This window comes from Lontra canadensis, unplaced genomic scaffold (assembly GCF_010015895.1).
Source record: "Lontra canadensis isolate GAN:19392208 unplaced genomic scaffold, GSC_riverotter_1.0 scaffold89, whole genome shotgun sequence".
Taxonomy (NCBI): Eukaryota; Metazoa; Chordata; class Mammalia; order Carnivora; family Mustelidae; genus Lontra; species Lontra canadensis.
Window position 1 is genome coordinate 5,419,424 of NW_022631083.1, and position 17,966 is coordinate 5,437,389.

The following is a 17,966-nucleotide window of genomic DNA, read 5'->3' on the forward strand; positions in this document are numbered from 1 at the left end:
AGGCAGAGATAGAGGAGGAAGCAGGCTCCCCACTGAGCAGAGAGCCCGATGTGGGGCTCAATCTCAGGGCTCTGGGATCATGACCCAAGCTGAAGGCAGAGGCTTTAACCCACTGAGCCACCCAGGTCCCCACAGGATTTAGAACTTTAATACAACTCTCTGTTCCTATTAAACAGATACCATAAATATTCAATAAATAACAGATCAGTATAGCAAAGAAATGCTAATTATAAATACTAAATATAGAAACTTACTTTGGATCATAATCAGTGAAATATCAAATAATAGAATTTGAGAATTATTATCACCTTTCACAAAATGCCTAAATCTTCATCTAAAACCCCTCCTTTCTGTTGTCATACAGAACATAACTGATAGATTTTTTTACACCCCAAAGCAACAGAACAATTTTTAAAAACTTAATCCAACTATAACAAATATGGAAAATAGCATTAAAAATATTTTAATTATATCATACAATGGAACAATCCTATAAGACCACTGGTAGCATGAAAAAGCAAACTGATTTTTTAAATTCCTTTACAAATACTAGTTACTATTTCTAAGGTTTTTTTTGCAGAACATAAACTTTTTGAGATTTTGAAGAGACTTTGGAAATAACAACTCAAGCCCAGAAATTACCACAAAATAACAAAGCAGTTATATGGAAAGAAAATTTCTATAAAAACAAAGCACCACAGAACAATATTCCCTGTCGAATTACAAGAGGTAAATTCCAATATGAATTCAAGCTTTGGTTTATTCTCTCAGACTCAGACTTGTAGTTTATATAACAGGTTGCAAGAATCACTAACATTTAAAAAACAATCTTAAAAGCGTACTTCTGATCTTTTACTGCCCATCAATTAAAATCAAAACTTTAGGAACTATTCTTTGAGTAAGAAATAAAATCACATATCAGTGCGCCTACACAACAATAAGATTCTTCACGGAATATCCTTAGGACCACAAGTATCAAAGCACATATCCAAAATTGATTTGATTCACAAATCAACGCACCAAACAAAACCTACAAAATTATAAGGTATGCTTACTTTTTCAAAACATAAAAAGTTCATACTACCATTTGGAAGGATTTATAGGTCAAGCACTGATTGTGTAATTATAAATTTAAAAAGTAGGATTATGACTCATCTATGATAAGAAGATACCTCTCAGGGTGCCTGGGCAGCTCAGTTGGTTGTGTCTGCTTTTGGCTCAGGTCATGATCCCAGGGTCCGGGGATCAAGCCCCGCATCAGGCTCCCTACTCAGTGGGAAGCCTCCTTCTCCCTCTCCCTCTGCTGCTCCCCCTGCTTATGCACACATTCTCTCTCTCTCTCAAATAAACAAATAAAATCTTAAAAAAAAAAAAAGATACCTTTCTTTAGACTCTAGATCTCTAGAGCTTCTCTCAAAGCTGAGCTACAAAAAAAACCATCAAAATAAATATAAACACTATACAAGTTGTCTCCTTAATTTTAAGAAGGAGCTATGTGTTTCAATGGCCATTTTTTAAAAAAAAACTGCATATCTGCACTTGCTACAACTTTATAAGAGAAATATCACTTACACTCTATCTATCTCTCACTCTATAGGCATACACAGAACATCCTTAAACATGGTAAGTACCCTGCATCTTTTGCACTAAATAAGCTTATAACTCTAATAGTAAGATAGTATTTATATGCTGAATGATTACTCTTTGATGGGAAACATCAAAATCTTGAGATTCTAAGTGTCTTGAATCTATACTGAAATGTATCTAACAAAAGAACTTCTGTAGAAAGATAATAAAATAGCTTTTAGGAAAACGGCAGAAATATGGCCACTTATTCCCAGTGTCTGGTACAATGCTTGTACACGGTATGTTAAGTATCAGTACAATAAATTAAAAATTTTAAAATAATGCATTATATTCAACATTTTTACCCTTTTCCTCCTCTCTTTTCAACCCCTTTCAAAAACAACAACAACAAAAAATTACAGTGTGATTTGAACACAAGGTATTGCTTGGGAAGTGAAGAGAGTCCATAAAACCTAGACACAGCTCTTTCAATAGCTGACCAAGCCTTCAGGAGAAAGTCAAGGGCCTTATACACCTCCCTGGGATCTGGTTTCCTTTCCAGGTCTTGCCTATTTCCACACTTCACACTATACTACTACAGCTATGCTTGGCTGACTTTAACTCCATAAAATAACTGTGCTAGGTTTCATTTCCTAATTTCCAAATAAGCTGCCCCTTTGAGCTAGAACACCATTCTTCTACACTTTTCGCTCTCCAACCCTGTCCTTTAAAGGACTAAGATGATGGTGTTACCTCTAGAGGAAACTTGCTCTGACCACTCCCCCAATCCTCTGTACCCTCTTTCTCACTGGCCAAAAATGTGGCTAATGTAGCAAAGAACTTCAGAGGAAAAAGAACTTATCTGATAGTAACTACTAAAACACTCAATCCCTGACCCAAAGGGACATGAAAAGGATACATAGGTATTCATCGATGAATACAAGAAATGCATTAGAGAAATGTAAGCTGTATTATAAAGTGATTGACCTCATCCCTTTCCCACATGAACTCGTGTTCATATATCAGCAACATCAATCTTCGATGGCAGAAAAATCTGATCTCAAGAAAATAAAAATCATAAGCAGAGATGCACAGTTCCTTTAAAAAGCACATACGTGAGAACCAATAATTGTATGATAAATAATAATATTCAAATACGTAGTAAAAATAAAAAGAGTCAAACTGAAATTGCAAGAGCTACGGTGACTGCTGCGTGAGGTGATGGTGCAGGACAAGTGAGAAGAGGAGGGCCATGAGGATTGCGTGCCTCACCCTGTGAATCACCATCCTGCTGCGTCAGGCTCTGTTAGGAATAAAAGAGCAGGGCAGGGGGCTGGAGGTGGAGGGAAGCTTTGTCTTGTCTTCAGTTGTCTCATTATTTTTCCCCTTTCCCTGCCGCTCCACTGCAGCCCTGTAAAACATTAGGCAAGCCTCTTAAACACTCCCTGTCTGTTCCATTCCTCATCTTTAACATGGGAAGGAAAAAAAAAAAAAAAACCAAAACAACTGATTGGCTCAGAAAGACTCTCTGAGAACATTGTAATACTGTCAGAAAACCGAAGCATAATGATGCTTCTGATTCTATAAGGTCAGTACTAGATGATCTCAGGAGACGAAAGTCATTTTTATCTTTCTGTTTTGCTCAACCGAGGAACTGTAATCCATGGCCCACACATCCGCACCAGACCCCCTATACACATTCAAAGAAGCACTTATAACCATGCAGAAGTGAAATGAAAGGTAACCCGTTAGAGGGTAACCCACTGGAAACGTGTCCCCTAGTTTGTAATTCACACCGAAATCGGCATGCTATTTTGGATTGCTTCCTTAGAAGGTCTTACAAGTTACACTTTGTTCTTGCTTACTGCTTAAAATTATTTCAGAGGATGTTCTTGGGAATAAAAATATTTAAGAAGCTGGATAACCACTGCCCAGGGACTGCATGTTACCTTGAAGCTTTTGGGCTCACACCACTTAGGACAAGTTAATTCGAGTTCATACAATATTGCTCAGACCTCCCCTCAGGAGTTTCTGCTTCAGTAGCCTTAGATCTCTAACGGTTCTCTAGTGACACTGCTGCTGGTGATCAAGGTACTATACTCTGAAAGCCACGGATTTTAAAATAATGTATCTCTGCCATGGTCAACTTTCACTACCAGCTGTTTTTATTTAATAATTGGTAGATGCACCTTATATTGATTCCCTATCTTCCTCTTTTTTAAGATATTGGTAATTTCTAAATTCCTTTGTAATCTGAAAGTCGGAGGAATGAGTAAGACTCTGAAAAAGCAGATTTTCTCTTTCTTTAGAATCCAAATTATTGTCATCCTATTTTATCACTGTGTCTCAAATTCCTCATCTGTGAAATAAGGACAATAAGAGGGTTCAAATCAGATGAAATAAGTAAAAGCCCCGGAAGGTACCAGGCTAAATTAGCAACTAGATAAAAGTTATCTACTATTCTTACTACAATTATCCCCACTCATTTTCTGTTATTATTGAGGAAAACTCATTCACGTTTGCTACATGTTATATATACATCACTGACTTATATATAAAAACCCTCATCCGTTTATGGCAAAATGTTCCAAAGCTCCAAAAGATTCAATAAACTGGGGAGCAAAGGGAGGCTATAATGTCAATGCCAGATTCTAATCCTATTTCTGCCATTAAATTGCTACATGACTCTGGGCAAATGGAGTCTCAATCCCCACTTCTGAAAAAGCATACCTTGGATATGAAGATCAAATAAGATAGTACAAGAGAAATTTTTCTTTTAAGTACTACAGTATCCTGTCATGAGGAAGATACCTCTATCTGGGTACAGTTTACAAGATACTAACTAAAGAGATAAATGGCCATGGTCTCTTACATTCTTAAATAACAGCACAGTGATAAGAATCACCACATAAGCTATTTGCTAAATATTCTCCAATATCACCAAGTCATAACTATTTTTAAAATATTTATACACTGGAATATATAATATTTCAAATATTCCTGCAAAGCGAAAGAAAGAGAAAAGTGGATACAAAAGTATTCTCAGGCATTTATCATCAGCTGCTAAAATCCTCACTTCATGGCTTCAGCATAATTTTTATTTTGATGCAGAACCGTTTTATTGGTCCTAGGCTTTTGTTTAGTGTAAACACAATGTATATAAACACACACACACGTGTGTATGAATAATGGTAACCAACTGATTTTCATTGCTAGTTTCTCTAATACTCTAAGACAAATCCAATGTTCTTATCAAATTGCATACTACAGTTCACAAGCTTTTAAATCTTAATTTATTGAAAAGAAAAAGATGGGGGATTATAACATTGCCTTTGTACATTTCAACTAAATTACCAAACAAAAAGCCACATATTTTTGTTATCAATGCTTAATAACATGGAGAGATACAATGTATATTTCTGATGACATTCTTTACAGAATGTCTCCTAATGAGATATAGGAAATATAGTAAAAAATGAGTAGTAAAACTCATTTTTTAAAGGAATAAACTCCTAAAAAGCAGTGTATAAGCATTTTCAAATAAGATGCCATTAACACAGCAGCAATACTCTCCATTATAAAGAAATCCAGTTATGAAGTCTCTTATAAAGTTTATCTTAATGACACTCTCTAATTTACTAATGTGTAAGTTTCCGTTTTCATTTATTTAAGCTTTCTGAATGTAGGGGGTAATTACATCCTACAAGACACTACAGACTTTAAAATATCTAAATGAAATTTAAATGTAAATGAAATTTAAATGTAAATTTAAAATATCTAAATGAAATTTAAATGTTGATTTTTTAAAAAGCCATAGAGAAATTATTTTTTATCAATTATAATAGTTAAAATTGATTAAAATTTTAAGAAACTAGTTTCAAAATATAAGTAATGTGAAACAAGGGACAGCAAAGATAGAACACCATTCTGTATAAGGGTTTCTAATATTTGAGGTTAAAATCAAAAGATAGATAAAATGTGAGAACCCTATCTTTCTTTATATTTGTTTATCATCATAATATTTAAATACCAACTACTTTTAATATATTTTTTTCACTGTGTTCCCAGAAAACATACTAGATCTAGTTCCATAGGCCTAATATATGTACATCCTTGCAGGTATAGCTTTTTAGTAATATGGGGGAAAGTAAAATCCTACTGATCTTAAAGAGTAACTTACATGCAATAGGAAATAAATGAATTCATGTTAGAAGCCTTATGAAGGTTGTTCTCAAAGTTTTCAGTTAGTCTCACTGACAACCATATTACATTAGGAAACACTCTAAAGCGGGTCACTTATGCTTCCATTTACTGCTGATGAACTCAGTCACAGGAGATGGCTTTTTCAGCCATCCAGAACATTACACCAATTTGTTAGAAGTTCACAGATACAAAGTCTTCAGTTGGTACAAGTGTATCTCACTGGTTTACAAAACTATGTGTAGAAAGAATAGTCTTGGGGCCTGAGTCAGAAATCACTAAATAAAATCACTCTGCAGACTCCATGGCACACAGGAACCCCTCGAATTATTTCTGTTAAATGGACAAAAATGTGCTTCCAATGACTACAACTGTTTGAAAGGAAACTATATGAAACACTATATGAAAAAAATACTTATAACGGTATTCTAAAAATATCTTTAAATGAGATATTTGTAAAGCACTTGGAAATGCCTGGCCCATAGGACGTTCTATATGTATCTGTCATTACTCTTGTCCTATAATCTTAGTTTGGTTCACAACAATCTTCATAGCTCCATTAGTATAAGCCATCACTACCACTGATAAAAGGAACTCAGACACATGCACACCACTAGTGAGGCTGCAGTTCCATTACTTTTATATGTGGAAGAAAGAGTACCTAGGATAACCACCATTGTTTTATAATGAAGGTTAATTCAGTAAGCATAACATACAAAGTAAATTCAGCCTTATAATTTGTCCTACCAACAAATTTATCCCTCATAAGCCAATATGTCTTCTATCGATTGTATTTATATAATTCAGAACTCCACATAATATTCATGTTCACTTGTATCTAAGAAATTCAATTAAAAAGAAAACATTGAACTCCCAATTGATAACTGACCTGCAAAGTTTCCCTTCACACTAAAGTAAACTGTAATATAGGAGACTGCTAAAACATGTTTGGGATTTACTCTCTTACACTTTGATTGCTGACCACAACAGAGATGAAGACTGAGGTAGTTTGAAAATTCTGTGAGGATTAAATCAGACTATATTCTTCATATTCTCTAAGGAGTAAACTTTGGGCTGTGCGAAGCACCCTCAACTTCCAAGGGCCAAGAACAACAACTGCTGCAATGAAAGAGCAGAGTAGTTAGGGTTAAGGAGGTGGTTGCCTTCTACAATGAAACTAGCTTGAATTATCTATTTGTTGGCATTGTTAAAGTCAACTCTATTTCTTTGACTTAGGCAGTGGAGCGTTTGATAAGATACAAAGATTTTTAAAATAAGATGTCATTTTAAATTAAACACACCAGGGATACTCTCCATTTCAAGGGAACCCAGTTATGAAGTCTCTGATAAAAGATTACCCGAATAATGATCCCATAATTTACAAAATCATAATTCAAAATGAATCATGGTTTAATAGGGAAAGGGTCTAATTTATACAGCACATAAGTGATTAAGATATACCACAAATGCTAATATAAAGTAACTTAAAATTGATACAATCACAACTGCATTAAGGGGTTTGGCTACGATGTAACCATGTTGTTTAACTGAAGTGAACAACAAAAGCAAAATCGAATACTTCATACACATCTCAGGGGATGTTCATAGCAAAGAGCCATTTAAATAAAACTGGGGAACAAGCAACAGAGATGAGTTGTAGCTGTAATATAAGATGCTTTTACTTCTCACTGCAAACAACTGATTAACTGCTAGAAAATAACAGAGGTGTTTTTTTAACTATAAGTAGATTTTTTTTTGAAGTAATAAACTAAATCAATTACTGTCCAAAAAGGAATGGTTGCAGTAAAGTAATATGGTATAGAGGAAATTTAAAATGCATTTCATCAGTGGAGGCAGGTAAATTAGCTTCCTATACACTAAAATAGTTAAAGAATCTTCATCTTAATTTTAATTACTCAAATAAAATCTACATTAGGACTTCATTTCTTCCTTTGTGGTTAATTCCGCATCGTTTCACATGGTTGTAGTATTTTCACAAGGAAATCCCTAATTTACTGAAATAGTTTTCTAATATAAAAACTAAGCCAAAGTATGTAACTTTTGAAGTAGTGGGGGGAAAATTTCCTTTTTTGAATAAAAATGAAACAATCTCTAAATGTAAACAAAAAAGACAAAAGTATTAAGCTAATTTAAAATGTCCTTAGAAATATAAATGGAAAATTATCTTTTATAAAAATATTTTACAGCAGAAGAGAATTATAGGGGAAGGCATACAGAGTCTCTTTTTTGAAGGTTTTGCTTTAAAACCTATTTCTGAGTAAGATGGAAATAATTCCAAAAAATTCCTTTTATTTTCACTTTAATTAGGTTGGCAGAATTATTAGAAATACTGAAGGACAACAGATAAGGAGGGAAAAAAAAAGTGAAGAATCTCTCCCCACCCCACAACTAAAATAATATTCACAAAATAGAAGTATTATTTATATGTCACTTTCTTCCATTTCATTAGTGTTTAAAATTGTGGGTAGTCACTGATGCAACGAAATGATTAAGGCATATTAAAACTGTAACTTCATACTATCCCAAGTGATATAGTTTCTTATAATATTAACTTTAAAATGCACAGAAAATAATCATAGATAAAATGCTGTATTATACTGCTCTACACAGTACAACAGCCTAATTTTGTCTCAATAAACAGCATATGTTTATAGCCTAAGTGGGTCATGACATAGCAATAATCAGATCCTTATAACAAATGATTTGGATAAAAAATATGTATACATTATTATACAATAATTAGATCATCCCAAGAAATGATTTGGAGAAAAAATAAATTTTATATATATACATAATATAAAATATATGTTTTAAAATATTTTTATATATTTTATATATATATAAAATGGATTTGAAATGTGGATGTGAAGCAATCTGACAGTTAAAAGTTACTAAAGGGAAGAAATAATCATGTCTGCAATTCAGGCATTACTAGATATATGTGTTACCTCAACAATATCCGAGTTGGTTCTGCTTTCATGAGGTTCATTATACTCTGTATACTTGAGAAGAACTTTGTCCATGTCAGTGCTGGCATACTGAAACAGTTTGTTAGAGCTGTTGAAAATGATGAGTGCTATTTCACAGTCACAGAGCACACTAAGTTCATAGGCTTTCTTCATTAATCCAAACTTTCTCTTTGTAAAAGTAACCTAGACGATCAAAGAAAAAAAGGTGTATTTTTAGTAAAAGCATTAGCAGTACTTGAATACAGGCTACCTAAAGATGAGTCCTCTTTTAATCCTGAGTCAGATTCCACAGCTGAAAAAGGTTTGTAGCCTCACGTTCCACATGAGCCTCTTACTCCCCCATCTGCCACAAGACTACAGTTCCACATTTAACTTCTAATTCCTCATAAAGCACTCTCCTGAGGAAGTTTTCCTTTATCCCTGGCTGCCAGTCTGCTGCAGAAGGCAAAAAACAAGAGGACACAGTTGACCACTGGGCCCTTATCATCCAGTTTAAAATTCACAGTCTAGGGTCAACAAATTCCCCAATGTCCTCAAATTTTTCTTTGAATATTCTTCCAGTTTCCAACTGAAACCTGTCGCCTGAAGTCCTCTCAAACAGAGACCAATATTTGTTGGTCTGTTTTAAATATTATATCCACTATGCTCAAGAGCGGGAAAGATAAGTAAGTCCTTTTTGCTCTGTATTCTATCTTACAAGTTATTTTTCCTTCCTTCCCCTTCAAAAGCCCCAGGTATTTTGAAGCTCACACCATGAAACTTAAACCACTCAATAACTGTACTCATAAAGGGCACCATGTAACCCCCTCATGTACTGATATCTTTCACCTGCACTTCTCTTTCCAGCCCTACTCTTATATCTGGTGACTTCAGTATCCCAGTTTAAAAAAAAAAAAAAATTGTTGCAAAAACATCCCCCAACCTCCAAACGATCCACATCCACCACATGTTAAACACCCACTCCTACTGTCACACCTTTAACTCTGCCATCACCAATAATCACATCACCTCCAAAAATCTCAATTTCATGTATTCCACTTTGCCTCCTATCTAGCTCTCCTGTTTTGTATTCTCTCTCCAGAAATTCTTTAACCTGTATCCAGTCCTGCAATCCACTTACCTCACCCCTTTGTTACAGTCTATTCTCAGGTCCTTTCTTCCCTCACCGAGGTGCATGTGTCCCTTCAAATGACTATGCTCGTATCCTTTGGATAACCAAGTGATATTTTTAAACATACATCAAATTGTTTAAGTAGAAGTTTAGAGCTTTTATTCTGCACTGAAAGTAATATTCAAACTCATTAAGTAAACAAAATAAATTATCTGGCTTCAATCTATCTATCTGAAGTTATTTCCCATCACTCTCCTTTACATCCATTAAGCCTCATTCATGTGTTTGTGCGTGTGCTTATGTGCATGTGTGTGTGTCTTCCTTAACCAACAGCTACTTTCCTCCTTGGGAACTTTTCTATTTTCCCTCCTTATGGAACACTCTTAACACTACATGTGCCTAATGGTTCCTTTCCTCACCTTGTGAAAATAAATCTATTATTAATTAATCTTTAAAAAAATCCTTACAATATAAATACACAAATATATATATTTTATATAAATGCATATATATGGAAATCGTTTTATACTTGCCTCCTTACTTTCCCCTGAACCAATATAAACCCCTTAATCAGTGTTTTTGACTTAGTATTTTTCATTCCACATTTTTATGCAAGATCATATAACCATATTCATATATACATGTATACATAATAAGGGATTTTGTCAGCATTTGATAAAACAGGGACTCTATCAATACTCTTTATTTTATTTTAGTCATTCATCCACACCTTGTTGATATGCCTCTAAGTCAAATGGTATACTAATGGACTCTTTCATAATTTTTTCATGTAAATGTTACAACTGTTTTGTTAGTATGAGAGATGTAAAATAAAAATCTCATTTCTTTAATATACATTTCCTAACTAGTAATAGTTAGATATATTTTTCTTATATTTGTTGTCATTTGGGATTTGCTTTCTCTATATTGCCCATCTTTTGACCATTTCATACTTTGTGATTTTTTACTTATCTAAGTAAAAGCTCCTTAGATATATTAACTATGTTTCACAAATACTTTCCCAAATTTCCCACTTATATATTAACTTTGTTTACATAATATTTGTCATTAAAAAGTTTTAAGCTTTCATTACTGATTGTGACACTGTTTCTTAGAATCCTGGCATTGTACCATACCACTTTAAGAATATAACGAATATAAGAATACCCTTATTAAAACACTGAACTTGAAATCAGTTGTGTCTTGAGATGCACCTAGATGTACCTGCTGTACTAAAATTCTGAGTTTAGCAAAGGTTTAGTCAGAAATGTTTTCCAATACTTCTAATACTGAAGAAGAGAAAGAAAATGACAATCAACAAAGCATTTATTCCAAGAATAATTCTTACTCTAAATTAAGGCTTGCAAATTAAGTGAGCTATGAAAAAGCATTAAAATTGAGACAAGTAATGCTGCTTCACAATATCCTTTAAGCATGACTGGAGAAAATTTGTTAAAATAAAAACTATAGGGGTGCCTGTGTGTATCAATCGGTTAAGCATCTGCCTTTGGCTTAGATCTCGATCCCAGGGTCGTGGGATCGAGCCCCACATCAGGCTCCCTGCTCAGCCAGGAGTCTGCTTCTCCCTTTACCCCTCCCTCTGCTCATGTTCTCTCTCTTTCTCTCAAATAAAGAAAATCTTAAAACAAAACAAAAAACTATAGTTCACTATCAGTAAAACAACAACAACAAACTATAGTTCACTATCAGTAAAAAGAGTATGCCAGTCCCTATTGTCCTTTCCAAAAATACGTATTCAAAAATATTTCTTCTAAGTTATCAATAAGAAGGAGTTCAAGGTGAAGAAAGGAGTTAGTAGAGGAAGGGACTCAATTTATAACAATTTCCTCTCTATTCCTCCAACTTACTACAGGTCTAAAGGAGCTTTTCCAGTAATTAGAAAAATGTGTACAAGAACACACTTATATTTCAATGATGACACCAAAGATATAACATTGAAAACTAGAAATATTAATATTTCACTTTCAACTTTCATAAATGAAGTATTTTTCATTTTATCTATAGCATTTAGTCTATTCTTAAACACTGGTTTACTGCTAGCAACTTATATGAAATTAATAATATAAAATTAACTTTATATTCTTATAAACTATTTTCTGTCATCCCCTTATTTTGAAATAATTTCAAAGTTACAGAAAATTCTCAAAAACCATATTTTTCATTTATCTTCAACCAAACTCCCCACTGTTAACATTTTACCATGACTGCCTTCCCTAAATAAAACACACACACACACACACACACACACTTTTTCTTTTCTGAATCCTTTGGACAAACTAAAGTGAGGTTATAAGGTCCCTTTGCCCCTAAATATTTTCTTAAAAACAAAGAAAAACACAATTATCAAAATCAGAAAATAAGGATATAGCACTATAATCTATAAACCTTATTCAAATTTCTCAATTATTCCTAATTTCCTTTTATCCCCCTGCTAGTGCAGGATCCAATCCAGAATTAGCTGTTGCTTTCTGAAAACTGCAACCTCTTTAATCTGAACCATTTCCTCAGTCTCTGTCTTTCAGGACCTTCGTACTTGTGCAGAATACAGGCTATATTTATATTGTCATATATCTCTCAATTTGACTTTGTCTAATGTTTCTTTCTGATTACCTTTAGACTACATTTTTGGCAGGAACAACTTCAAAGTGATGTTCTGTCCACAATCTCTCTCATGAAAATCCACATGACATCTATTTGTCCCAACTGGTATTGTTAACTTGGTTAAGGTAGTGTCTGTCAAGATTTTTCCCCTATAAAGTTACTATTTTCCCCCTTGTAATTAGTATCTTGTCAAAATTTCTATGTAAATATCCTACTTATCAAACTGATTGTAACATCCATTCACGATTCTTGCCTAAAAATTACTATGGTGGTTGTCAAATGGGGATTTTCTAATTTCATAATACATTATATCTACATTTACTACTAGTAGTTGCATTTTATAAGACAGGTTGCTTTTCCTCCATGTATGCATTTACTCATTCATGTCCGTATCAACTTACAGGCTACCTTATTCAATGCATTATAATCAATTAATACCTTTTTTTCTTTTGATGTTTAAATTGTTTTTGATTTTACCAATGAGAGATCCACTATGCTATCTCCTGTGTCCATCTGCCATGTTCCCAATATTCTCTGAACTTGCAGGCACAGTGAGATGCTCCAAGGAATTATATGTAAGCTGGACCTCTCTAACCCACCTCCCTTTTCAAACACCTTCTCCATAACCCCCTGAACAAACTTATCTCATTTCCATTCACTTAGTTATCTTCCTGCTTTCCTTCAGTAATCTTTTTAAGATTTCACTTGAATCTAGTCTTCTGTGGTCACTGTGTAATTTAATCTTTGTTTTGCTATAATGTTATCTTTTTATCTTTCTTTCTGGAGTTTAATCACTTTGTTTCATCTATACCTTTGAAAAAAATCCAACTCTATTCCTAGTATTTCCAAATTCTGAATGATGATTTTTTCATCTGTCACATTTCTAAACACTTATTTATGGAGAATGGTTTCAGCCTGGAGTTATCATTTTACAGGTTTTTTCCACTTTTCCATTGTTTGGGGACAACAACTTCATCACCTGAACAGCTATAAATCATCTTTTTGTTTTCTTCTTTATAGTAGTTGGCATAGGTGAAAATTACTGGCCTCACTGAATTGCAATGGAAACAACTGGCAGTGGGACAATGGACCATTCAGTATGGTCTCTTTAATGGAAGCTTTTTTTTTTTTTTAAGGGATCAGCAGTAGGGAGAGGAGTTCTGTATCATTCAATATATTTTTTTGTACTTTTTTTTTTTATCTTGAAGGATTTCTGTATCTCTTCCCTTCTTTTCCATTCAAAAAACATTTTACAAAGATTACCTCTGTCTTCCTTTATAAAAGCCCTCTTCTCCTCCAAAGAGTTACCTTCCCAAGACCACTTCCTTGAATATCACATAAATTTTAAGTCCTTTACCGCTGGTCTGTTTGATCTACAAGTAGTATTTTTCAGAATTTTTGTACTTATTAGGATAGACTTCCCTTTTTTAGTAATGATTTCAAATCAACTTTAGACAGTCACAAAGTCTCTTCTCCCTTCCACATTGTTTTTCCTTAAGTATGCTTGCTCATGTGAAAGACCTGCAGAAGTTAAAGAAAAAATAGCACACTGTAAGTTGGTAATATTTCCCTAAAGTTAAAACGAATTTGGACATCATTTGCTTTCTAGCTGTGCCAAGGTTGTAGGTATCATACTTTTCATGCTTTTTTGTATGGATTGTTTTTTGGAAATTATGTTGAGTGAATCAGGATTTATGCAGCCCTCATTACCTTGATTACTAAGAATTCCCCCCATAAATTTAAATCTTTGTTTTGAATACATGTTTTGTCATTTCTGGAGATTTTCTCCGATCCTTTCTTGTCTTTGTCACTTTTGGTCTCTCTTTTGCACTTAAGAGTACCTTTTAATATTTCTTGCAGGGCTGGTTTAGGGGTCATGAATCTTCACTTTTGTCTGGGAAACTCTTCCCACTTAAAGTTAAAATGATATCTTGAATGATAATCTTTTTCTTTTAATATTTTCTTTATTTATTTGACAGAGATCACAAGGAGGCAGAGAGGCAGGCAGAGAGAGAGAGAGGAGGAAGCAGGCTCCCTGCTGAGCAGAGAGCCCGATGCGGGACTTGATCCCAGGACCCTGGGATCATGACCTGAGCCGAAGGCAGAGGCTTAACCCCCTGAGCCATCCAGGCGCCCTGGAATGATAGTCTTGATGGATAGAGTATTCTTGGCTGTAGATTCTTCCCATTTAGTACTTTGAATATATCATGAAATGGGTTTATAAATTACATGAAACACATCAGATATTTTATTCTAACTATTGTCAAATTTAAATAATCCTTAAAGTATCACTATTTCGGTGATATGTTGCCAAAATAAACACAAATTTTAAATCATCATTTTACTCCCGTACTACCATCACTATAAAGAAAAAAAAAATAGGACTAAAAGCCTAACCTAAAAAAACTCATTACCTCTATAAATTGAGACAAATCTGTTTTACCCTAAAGAGATTTCTGGATTTTGTTATCAAATCTGGGACTCATATAATTCTCTGAATTTAATAAGGGTGGCACACCATATCTCAAAGACCATCTATATTTAAGATCCCAAGTGCCTGCAAAGATTCTTACATGCTATATATTTGGATATATCTTTACTGTTAAATTTTTTTGAATTCAACAATCCTAAATATTACTCAGTGTTCATCAATATAAGTATACTCTCAATCCCCTTTATCTATTTCACATATCCTCCCACCCACCTCACCTGCCTCCTGGCATCCACCAGTTTGTTCTCTGTATTTGTCTCTTTTGTCTCTTATTCATTTGTTTTGTTTTTCAAATTCCACATATGAGCGAAATCATATAGTATTTATGTTTCTGTCTGCCTTATTTCACTTAGCATTTTTCCCTTTAGGTCCAGCTACATTCTTTTTTATGGCTGAATAATATTCCACCGCATGTATGTATGTGTGTATATATATAACATATAAATAATTTTTTCAATATCTTCTTTATCTTTATCTCAATATCTTCTTTATCTTTATCTTCTTTATCCACTCATCAGTCAATGGACACTTGATTTGCTTCCATATCTTGGCTACTACAAATAATGCAATAAACACAGGGATATATAAATTTTTTTGTGAATTAGTGGTTTTGTTTTCCTTGGGTAAATTACCCGGCAGTGTGATTCCTGGATCATAAAGTAGTTCATTTTTAATTTTTTGAGAAGTTTCCACACTATTTTCCATAGTGGCTGCACCAATCTGCATTCCCACCAACAGTGCACAAGGGTTCCTTTTTCTTCACATCTTCACTAACACTTGTTATTTCTTGTCTCTTTGATTCTAGCCATTCTGACAGGTTATTAAGGTGATCTCTCGTTGTGGTTTTGATTTGCATTATCCTGATGATTAGCGATGTTGTTCACGTGTCTGCTGGCCATCTGGAGGTCTTCTTTGGAAAAATGTCTATTCAGGTCCTTTGCCTCATGTTTTAATCAGATTGCTTGTTTGTTTTATTATAGTATTGATTTGTATAAGTTCTTTATATATTTTGGATATGAACCCCCTCTGTTGGATATATCATTTACAAATATCTTCTCCCATTCAGTGGGTTGCCTTGTTGTTTTGTTCATAGTTTCCTTTGCTATGCAAAAGCTTTTTATTTTGATGCAGTCCCAATAGCTTATTTTTACTTTTGTTTCCCTTCCCTTAGGAGACATCTAGAAAACTGTTTCTACAATTGATTTCAAAGAAATTAGTGCCTGTGTTTTCTTTTAGGAATTTTATGGTTTTGAGTCTCACATTTAGATCTTTAATCCATTTTAATTTTGTGTATGTTTTCAGACAGTGGCCCAGTTTCATTCTTTTGCATGTGGCTGTCCAGTTTTCCCAGCACCATCTGTCGAAGAGACTGTCTTCTCCCCATTGTATAGTCTTGTCTCTCTTATTGCAGATTGACCGTATAAGCATGGGTTTCTTTCTGGACTCTCTATTCTGTTCCATTGATCTATATGTCTATTTTAGTGCCAATAGCACAGTTTTTTATTACTACAGCTTTGCAGTGTATCTTGAAATCTGGAACTGGGATATTTCCAGCTTTGCTGTTCTTTCTCAAGACTGCTTTGGCTATTTGGAGTCTTTTGTGGTTCCATACAAATTACAAGATTATTTGTTCTGGTCTGTGAAAAATGTTGGTATTTTGAAAAGGATTGCATTAAATCTCTAGATTACTTTTGGTAGTATGGACTTTTGAAAAAGTTTTGTTCTTCCAATCCATAAACAAGAAATATCATTACATTTGTTTTGGTAACTTTTAATTTCTTTCATCAGTGTTTTATGGTTTTCAAAGTAGAAATCTTTCCCTTCCTTGGTTGAGTTTATTCCTAAGTATTTTATTATTTTTGGTGTAATTTTAAGTGCGACTGTATTCTTTATCTTTCTACTACTTCATTATTGTGTATATAAATATAACAGGTTTCTGTATATTAATCTTGTACCCTAGGACTTGACTGAATTTATCAGTTCCTGGAGTTTCTTTAGTGGAGTCTTTAGGGTTTTCTACATACAGTACACCATACCATCTGCAAAGAGTGACAGCTTTACCTCTTCCTTACCAATTTAGATGTCTTTTTGAATAAAAGTGGTGAGAATGGACATCCCTGTCTTATTCCTGGTCTTAGAGGAAAAACTCTGGTTTTCACCATTGAGTAAGAGGTTAGGTATGAGTTTTTCATATACTGCCTTTATTATGTTGAGGTATGATCCCTCTAGACCTAGTTTGTTGAGAATGGGTGTTGTACTTTGCCGAATGCTTTTTCTGCATCTATTGAGATAATCAGATGGTTTTCACCATTCTCTTATTAATGTGATATGTCACAGTAATTGATTTGTGAATAATGACCCATACAAAACACTCTTGCATCCCTGAAATAAATCTCACTTCATCATGGTAAATGATTTTTTAAAATGTATTGTTGGATTCAGTTTGCTAATGTCTTCTTGTTGAGGAATTTTTGCATCTATGTTCATTCAGAGATATTGGCCTGTTATTTTTCTTTCTTTGTAGTGTCTTTATTTGGTTTTGGCTATCAGGGTAATATCGGCTTCATAGCACGAATTTGGAAGCCTTCTCTCCTCTTCTATTTTTAAAAAATACTCTGAAAATGATAAGTATTAACTCTTTAAATCTTTTGTAGAATTCACCTGTGAAGCCATCTGATCCTGTGTTTTTATTTGTTGGGAGTTTCTGATTACTGATTTAATTTCATTGCTAGTAATCATTCTGTTCGGTTTTTTTTTTTTTTTAATTTCTTCCTGTTCCAGTTTGGGTAGGTTGTATGTTTCTAGAAATTTAATTATTTCTTATAGGTTGTCCAATTTGTTGGCATACCATTTTTCATAATATTCTCTTATAATCTTTTGTATTTTTGAGGTGTCAGTTGTTATTTCTCTTCCTTAATTTCTGATTTCATTTATTTGATTATTCTTTTTTCTTCATGAGTCTGGCTAAAGGGTTATCAATTTTGTT

The 17,966-nt window shown here is 33.8% G+C and overlaps 1 protein-coding gene across 11 annotated transcripts in view; it reads right to left on the reverse strand.

Moving 5' to 3' along the window:
• The window catches only part of MEF2A (myocyte enhancer factor 2A), a 155,760-nt gene that overhangs the window by 53,025 nt on the left and 84,769 nt on the right, over positions 1–17,966 (reverse strand). For 10 of the 11 annotated variants that reach the window (XM_032836023.1, XM_032836024.1, XM_032836016.1 and 7 more), the window contains one exon: positions 8,736–8,939. In XM_032836023.1, the coding sequence (XP_032691914.1) occupies positions 8,736–8,939 (204 nt within the window). Of the gene's footprint in view, positions 1–2,838; positions 2,905–8,735; positions 8,940–17,966 lie in introns of those variants that run through there. The other variant, XM_032836025.1, reaches the window with a different exon arrangement.